Below are 8,553 nucleotides of genomic sequence, written 5' to 3'. Positions count from 1 at the left end.
CCCTTCCCTTCCCTTCCCTTCCCTTCCCTTCCCTTCCCTTCCCTCTCACAAATCCAGCTATGCAATAGTCCAGAAAAAGCAAAAAGCACTTAACCATGAAAAACAGAACCAAACAAAAAGAGCTTATTTAAGCCAAGGTACAATATTTACTCACCATGTTCATTAAGAGGTTCTTGATTTCCAGAGTAGGGAGTGCTCACCTGCAGAAAAATAAATCTATTAATCTCCATACACATTAAGCAATGGAAGTACATTTCCATGATAGTAAATATTATAACAACTCTCTGGGATTATCTCCAGTTTGACAAGGTCTGAGCACTAGCTGATCAAGTTTTTATGAGGATGGTGTGCTCTTTAACATGCAACATGCTTTCAGCAAAACATGCATTTTGGAGGCATCAGCAAATCCTACTCTCAGTTGTGCCAGTGAAGCATCAGAAAACTCAGTCTCCAAGAACAATTCTGAATTTACACCACTGTATTTTTGACTTTAGGATAACAGATTGTGTTTGTAATTTTTTCATCAGATCAGGGCTATGTTATGTCTGATGTTAACCTGTGCTCCAGATGCATTGAGACCACAACTGGGAGGCAGAAGCTATTCTAGTCTATCCTCTTCTGACACCAGCCACCTGTAACAGTGGGCATGCTACTGACCTCTGCTGCCTGTCTTCAAAACAGGGACAGTGCAAGAATTAAAATGTAGCAGAGTACTTGGAAATTTTAGTACTAGGTAGTACTATTTACATTATTCTAAGCAAGTGTATGAAAAAAACGAAGTTGCTGCATCTCGCAAATCCTGCTGTATTAGCTTGTAGAAGTCTTACTCACATGGATAGCTCCATTAACTTCAGAAGTTCAGTTCCCATGAGGAAAACTGGTGGGGTTCAGTCTGTAGTTCTGTATCGACATTCATTTATGTAGGCATGAACAGCAGACTTCTTATCTATAAACTCGGATAGGTTTAGGAGATTATTCACAAATGTAGGATAAATCTATCTAGCATACTCAAGTGCACAAAGAGATGTTTGTAAGTACACATTTCTATTACTTGTGCACATAAAAGTTACTGCTATTATTCACCAATTGTAACCTTTCTGAAAGGTGGTTTTTTATTATTATCTGTAATTCAGATAAAACAGGCTTGTTTCCTTTGAATCATTCCACAGAGAATCATAGGAGAGCTGAAGTTGGAAGGCATCTCTGGAGATTGTCTAGCCCAAAAGAAGATCATGTACATCAGGCTGTTCAAGGCCTCGTGCAGTCAGATTTCAGAGGTGAGGCTTACAAATACATATGTGATGATGGACACATGTGATTTACATACAAGAATGTCATACAGTGGGAATGAGAAGATTTAAGGAAGGAATTCAAAGAGGTAAAAAAATTGTGCTTGGAGGTGGTAGGGCAAAACTGCAGAAATAGTAAATTAGCATAGAGTAATGACTATTTATCATTAATTAAGAGAAAGTTCATAAGTTGAGATACATCTTTCTTCAGCAATAAGGTTAGGGTGATGATGAATATCAATGCATCTAGTATAGTGTAAGTCAAGGGCTGTTTCTCTAAAATAAGTGAAAACGAACTGGAATGGAAATTGGAGGAGCGGGTACAGTATTATTTTGAGATATACTCTCTAACAGAAAAGTAGAATAGCCATCCTGCACATTACACTGTACAGGCTCTCAAAGACAGAATCTTTTCCAAGCGCCTAACCCACAGCTTAACAGTATGATCTTACCCTAGGGAAAGTAGTTTCAGAGCTGAGTTCACTATTCATTGTAGGGTACAATTTCCATGATTTATTAAACAAAAATTGCACCAGGGTGTTCTGAAAATATGAAACCTTTCCCCTTTATTTTCACACAATGTGTGAAACTGCAGGTCCTTTGAAGGTAATGAAGGCTTTGTCATTCCCTTTGGAAAGCAGGGGCAGAGCTTCACCTGCTGCCATTCTCGAGATAATAAATGTTTATATGTGAATAGACTGCATTTGAGGATCAAATAAAGAACATGACCTTTCTTTTCTGATGCATCTTTCAGGCCACAATGAAATATGTAATAAATCTTATTTTGGACAGGGAAATGAAAATGGCTAAAGACATAACAACATTTGTTGTTATGGGGACAGTATTTATATATACAACCAAAAAATATGTGTACCTGTATGCATACACATTCAGCTCCACAAAGCAGCTCTTAAACCATGGAAACACAAGCTTTGAAAGGCATTAAGTGTTAGAACAACGAAGTAATCAAAGTGCTTTAAGCAAAAGAGTATAGTGTTTGTAGTTCTGTTATATATTTTATATATGGATAAGTTTGGTTATCTAAACACTTGAAAATCCATTATCTTGAGGAACAGGTAAAACACATCCCTGGTGCAAAGCAGAAGGCAGGGGGAGAAAAGCTGCAAAGCTGCCATGTTTAGGTGTATAGCTGCTTTGGTTACATTCTGTCATGGCCATGCATTCTGCTAAGAGCAGATTCTGTGTGTGACTTACTGGCATTTTGCAATGAGGTCTGGGAGGGACTGGGAAAACTGTCTATTGAAAACAGGAGGAAAATTATTTTCATGAGCACAGGTATAATACAGTAGGTAACACACCACATAGATTTAATAGAGATGATGGACAAAACCTGGAAACAAAATCAGCACCTCCCTAGCAGAGAGCCCAGCTTGCTGCCAGGTCTGTCATCAGGTCTCTCTTTGTGGGGGTGGGGGAGGGCAAAACCTTTTCATGACAGTGGCTTAGATTATGAAACTTTTTTCTCTGCACACAAGCAAGGTCACTCACTGTAAATTGTGTTGCCTGAAACAAGTTTTGATATTTCCCTTTGCAAACTACTACTAGGGCAGCACATTTCCTCTACAGAGATAGACCAGTCACTGCTCTCCAGTTGTACTTACTCCTTTGATATAAAGTATACGTCCTGGAGGTCCAGGGGGCCCTGGGGGTCCAGGCAAGCCAGGAGGGCCCTGGTAAAAGAAAGTGAAAGAAGGAAGATAAAAAAAATCAAAGCTAACCCCAAACTGGAAACCCCAAAGCACTATAAAATTGAAACTCAATTAAAGACAGTGGATCTCTCATCCAAGGAAAATCAGTTATTCTACAGTGATCTAGGATTCTCAAGACTGCTAAGATTCATATATTTTCAGGTGCCAGTCAGATAAGTATGTTGATAATTAGCACCTCCAAGGAACCCTGCTAGACTGGAGGCATGACTGCTCTTTAAAAAAAAAAGTATGTCAACTCTTTATTGTGTCATTTGAAAACCTGGCACAATACCATGTTCATCTTTCAGTCCACATCAATGGAACTTTCTGTGAGGTGACATGTGTCATCTCATCAATAATTAGAGATCTATCAGATTTTATCTTCCCTGAGCACTCCAGGAAGGACTAATAGAACATGTAGCCTGTTTTGTTTGCTTATTTGCTTTAACTTGTCAGCTCGATGTACTTCACCTAGTTGTACTTGCTATAAGAGTTTTTGTTTGGTTAAGGCAGACAATCTAGAAAATGAACTTCATTATTGTTTGAAGATGTGAAGGAATGTAAAATCTACTTTAATATTTTCTGCTGGTGGGTAGTCACCTTTTCCATCATTTTCTTCCTATTAGAATTTGTCTAATTTGTCTGTTTTCACCTTCCAGCAACTAAATTTCTATTTATAACTTTTTCTAGAGGTATAAGCAACCTTCCGTGCCTGGTCTTTTTTTTTCTGTGAAGATACTTAGATGCTCACGAATTCTCAGTCTCCCTGTTACTCAAACAAAGCAATATAATCTCACTTCTATTTATTGTCCAGATAGACAAGACGCTTGTGCTTTGCAGTTTGTGGGCTATATATTTTTTTCTTTTGAACAAAGTAGAACTAGAGGCTTCATACAACAGAATTCATTTTTAAAAAGTGTTCTACTGAAATACAGCTATACTGATTCTGTGCTAACACAGTAAAATACCTTTGTCTTTTCTTTCAGCATTATTTCTGATGCAGATGAAATATCATTAGCAGCTGCTGTAGTATGGGTACCCATTTTTCTAGCTCAGATTGCCCCATAACACCAGAACAACCACACAAATTACTCTGCTATTGTGAAACTTATTGCTTATACTCAGCAGCGTTAGTTGTTGTGTGGTCCAGTCTCCAGACACGCAGCACCAGGAGCTTGGTTCACCACCTGTCATTCCATAATTACAGGTTGTAGGTGAGCATGGATATACTATTCTCTATGCAGAGGTCATTATTTTGGATACATGTATATGGCAACTAAAGCAGGTAGTAGGTATTAGCGAGTATCTCCTTGTTAGTAAAGTAAATACCACTTTGCTTTGATATGCTCAAGTGCTGTTTGTACCCAAGCTGGATAGCTAAGAGCCTATGGCAGTATCTTCACACTGTGAGTGGTCATACTGGTGGCCTGGATCACGAAGTCCTTGATATATATAAAAGAACTGAAATCCCAGATCATTTGCTATTTGAACCAGCTATGCAAGCAGTGAATCACGCACACAACTGTTATACCTAGGAGCTGATACAACTATGTATATCTGCAAGAACTGTCCAGATGGACCCAGAAGTTGACTTTTCAATGATTGCTGCTAGATACGAAAAGTAACAGAAACATATAATTATTCCTAGATAATTTCAGGCTTTTAGTCCCATCATCAATTGAAAGGAATTAATATAAATCAGACTTCAGATTTTAACAGGTCTTTTTTCCAACTAATTGCAACATAGAAGAACTTACATTAAATGCTTCACCTCGATCACCTTTCACACCTCTCAGTCCATTCAGTCCTGGACGGCCCTGAAATAAGTAGAAGTAGTTTAGTATGTGTCAGAAGCAAACTCATCTATCTTTATTCCACTTGAGAACATAATACATACTGGACGACCCGGGAAACCAAGTTCTCCTTTGGGTCCAGTAGGTCCTATTGGTCCCTGGAAAAAAAAAAAAAAAAAAAGGTGATTACAGCTCATACTGTTGACATATATTTGATTATTTCACATAAGAGGCATAGTTTTACATCTGTATTAAAAATAAATCAGTGACTGCCTGCAGAGAATGCACAGAATGTCCTCTCTGCTTGCTCTGCTGAGTGATTCCAGAAGTTGAGGACTGCATATAACAATCAGATCTGGTTTGGAAAAGACTGCCTATCTTTTGGGCTCTCAGCCCCTTTGTAGGGTATGCAATTCGAAACTGAGTCACCATGTATCAAAGAAAAATTAAATGCATCAGTCAGTAGAAAAAAGGAAGTTAGAGATGTATGTTTTGTGCATCTCCTTTTTTCTTTTTTTTTTTTCTTTTTTTTTCTAATTATTTTTTAATTAGGCCCTATGAGGAAATGTCTGTAGATCAGCCTCAGAATTCATACAGCGCCAGGCTTCTACATGCCTCTTGCCAGCCTGGGTACATGGATTCATGGGGCTGACAGCTGAAACAGAATAGCTCCTTCTTTAGACAGGAGTGACTGACTCATCAGGCCTCACGAAGTAATACAAGTGACTGCAAAAAGTGAGAACAAGCAGGGTGCCTGGAAAAAGTGGTCCAGGACTGTGGATGGTCTATGACTGAATATTTGCAAGCATGCAGCTTCTAGGCAGCCAGCAACTGATCAACAAGAAGCAGTAAATCTGAGGGTTTACAAACTTTCAACTCCTGTCAGCTTCCTGAAACTCAACAAAACCACAAGGGTCTAGACAATCTCTTTATATATGTTTCGGCACATATTTCCTTTTTTTTGGTCTGGTGAAATGCTAAGAGATACTCCTTCTTGCATTATTTGTTAAATAATCTATCTACAGATCTCACATAGATACTACTTATAGGTGACAATTGATGTGTTTAATCCTTCATGTAATATCATTTCATTGAAAAGTGATGTATACATTCAGAAAAATTTATCTGATTATGATGAGACAATTTGTCTTAGCATAAAACTGAAATTCATGGATTAATTGTTGCAATTTTTATTCTGCCAAAATTGAGTACTGGATTAGACTTGAAATTCATAAATGGTTAGCATATGAACACATTGATTCATAACATCCCCATTGTAATCAGAATTTAAAGCTCACTAATGTCAGCTGAAATTGTTTGAAGATGGTACAACCTTTGTTAATCTTCTATTTTATTTCCTGTTTGAAGGTAATTTCTGCCCATATGATCAGGGCTAATGCCTCTGTCTAAATCAGGCAAGAGATTGTTGGTGGACTCTGGCAGATGTGAACTTCAATATTGTGCCCCCAAGCTTTTGAAATGATTCAACTCACCTTTCCATGCTACCACATCCAATAATAAGGTTTGGAAAAAAAAATCCAAAATGTTATAAGGCATTTTTCTATTTCACTCTCTGGTACTTGAACCCTTAAAGAATATGCAAATCTGAACTTCGGTCAGCAGTGAAGATGATTAGAAACAGACTTTTTTTTAGTTCATATAAAGAGAAGTGTCTGATCTCGTGCTTTAACCGAGACTTGAAATAAACACTAACAATGTGAAAGTTGGCTATGTTGAGGCCACTTTTACTATTTTCTCTGTCAAAGTGCCAGCCCAGTTCTGGCAGATGTTAGTGACTCCCTGAGACAGCGGCCAGCTGTCACAGCTAGAAGTGAAAGAAGGAAGTGAGGAAGTCACAGGAGACTGCTTACCAGAAAAGGAAATTTCATTTCCAACAGAGAGTTGATTTGGGCAGACTGAGGTTCTTACTAAGGGTTCTTCTTCAATAATGTGCAATCATCTGCTTCACTGACAGGGAACAGCATAATCCAGCAGGTAAACGATTTTAATTTCTCCTGTCGCAGGAGGTTGGATTCAGTCTGTCTCTTCTGCTTTTGTTAACGATGGTACTGACCTCCTGACTATCCCTCGTTCTCATCTACCAAACTACTACTTCTCCATAGCATTCTGTGCTTCTGGCTTCTGTCATCCTCTCTTCTGTCCAGCTGAAGTCTTGAAAAGGAGGGGAGCAATGAGTAGGGATTTGTTTTTAAATTCTGGAAACTTGTCTATGAGTTCATTTTGGTCTAACAGCAGAGAGGAACAAGCAAGAGTCCCCAGATACCTCAAAGCTGTTCTTGGGCCTTAAAAAGAGTCTTATGTTGTGCAAAGTGGAACAGAACCATTGTACTAAAACCTTTGATAAGTTATGCCTCGGAGTCTCTGGCCCAGCACTCTGAAGTTTGTATATTTTTTCTGCACAGGACTCACATGAAGAACAAAGGGATTTTTTTCTATGGGCCAACACCAAAATTAATCGCCCTGTTAGCAGTGATAATCAAGCTGGAGTTCTGCACTAAGAAGAGTAATTGGCTGAGCAAAGCCTTGAGACAGGTGCTGTGTGCAAAATTTTCCTGCAGTGTAATCATTTGCATCAGTGCTGGCAAGAACTTCCTCTGAACGGCCTTGTCTGCTTGCTGAACTGCATGAAACATCTCGTGGCAGTACAAAAGGAGATGTAAACACGGCGTTTGGGGCTCACAGGAAAAGGACATGTCTATAGGATGCACAGCAATAGAACGAGAGGCAATGAACACCAGCCAGAACATGAGAAATTCCAAATGAATCTAAGGAAAGACTTCTTTTACCCTGAAGGTTGTCAAATACTTGAATGTGCTGCCCAGAGAGATTGGCCAGTTCCAGAGTTAAACAGACTCCTTTAGGCAGTGATGTGGACTAGATCATCTCTGAAGTTCAATTCCACTAAAAATTATTCTGTGTCAAGGTGAAAGGATTGACTCATTTTGCAGTCACACAAGGAGGAGAAAAGCAACTCCCTTTCTCGTAAATCAGGATAGCCCCCTGAAGTTAAAAAAATGGTAACCCCCAGGGGGTGGTGACCCTTGGGGTTGAGCCAATGAGCGTTCCTGCAAAATATAAACATATCAACAACCAGACCGGAAAAGAAGGTGATGTTGTAGTTGTAGTTGGAGAGGTGGCCATGTTCTAAAGCCACGAGGAGAAGGGGCAGGAGCCCTGTTGGGGGCTATGGCCCCCCCAGCCCCCAGCTGGGGTCTACAGGGACTTGGAACAGTGTTAAACTGGGCTAGGTATCTGTAGCTAGAAAGCTGAAGGAGTTTTCTCCACCGTCAGTGGGCAGCGGCAGAAACAGCACTGACCAGAGAGCCGTGGCAGAGAGCCAGAAGAGATAAGAACTGAAGAAGCAGCAAAGCTGGCATTGCAGCCAAGGAAGAGAGATACAGAGAAATGACTGACGGAGACAGAGCAGGACTAAGCTCTACAGAGAGAGAGAGTTTAGGTAAGAACTGAAACCAACCCCCCAAAACTCCTTGGAGACCCCTCCTAGAGAGGAGGGGTGGTGGATTCCCACTTGAGAGGAGTCTTGAAGTGCAACATGCACCAGAGAGACAGAGAAGAGCTGAGAAGCTCAGGCGTCCTGGAAAGCTGGACTGGGACGGCCAGAAGGAATGCGGAGGTGGGTCTCGCCCTCCCGCTGTTGCTGCTAAGCTAGCAGCCTGACAGAGCACAGGAGCTCTGCAAGGGAGTTTGAATCCCCTGAGGATAGGGAACGTCACAAAGGCT

The 8,553-nt window shown here is 40.1% G+C and overlaps 1 protein-coding gene across 1 annotated transcript in view; it reads right to left on the bottom strand.

Annotated features, from left to right (window-relative positions):
- LOC113956364 (collagen alpha-1(XV) chain-like) overlaps window positions 1-8,553 on the bottom strand; it is a 125,003-nt gene that overhangs the window by 15,237 nt on the left and 101,213 nt on the right. Inside the window, exons 27-31 of the mRNA XM_027662847.1 lie at window positions 4,896-4,949; window positions 4,756-4,815; window positions 2,912-2,980; window positions 2,505-2,546; window positions 155-200 (exon numbers count right to left, since the gene is read on the bottom strand). Coding sequence (XP_027518648.1) covers window positions 155-200; window positions 2,505-2,546; window positions 2,912-2,980; window positions 4,756-4,815; window positions 4,896-4,949 — 271 coding nt within the window. The remainder of the gene's footprint in view (window positions 1-154; window positions 201-2,504; window positions 2,547-2,911; window positions 2,981-4,755; window positions 4,816-4,895; window positions 4,950-8,553) is intronic.

Source organism: Corapipo altera, unplaced genomic scaffold, assembly GCF_003945725.1.
Source record: "Corapipo altera isolate COAL_440 unplaced genomic scaffold, ASM394572v1 359, whole genome shotgun sequence".
NCBI classification, from domain to species: domain Eukaryota; kingdom Metazoa; phylum Chordata; class Aves; order Passeriformes; family Pipridae; genus Corapipo; species Corapipo altera.
This window is presented reverse-complemented; position numbering and strand designations above follow the sequence as displayed.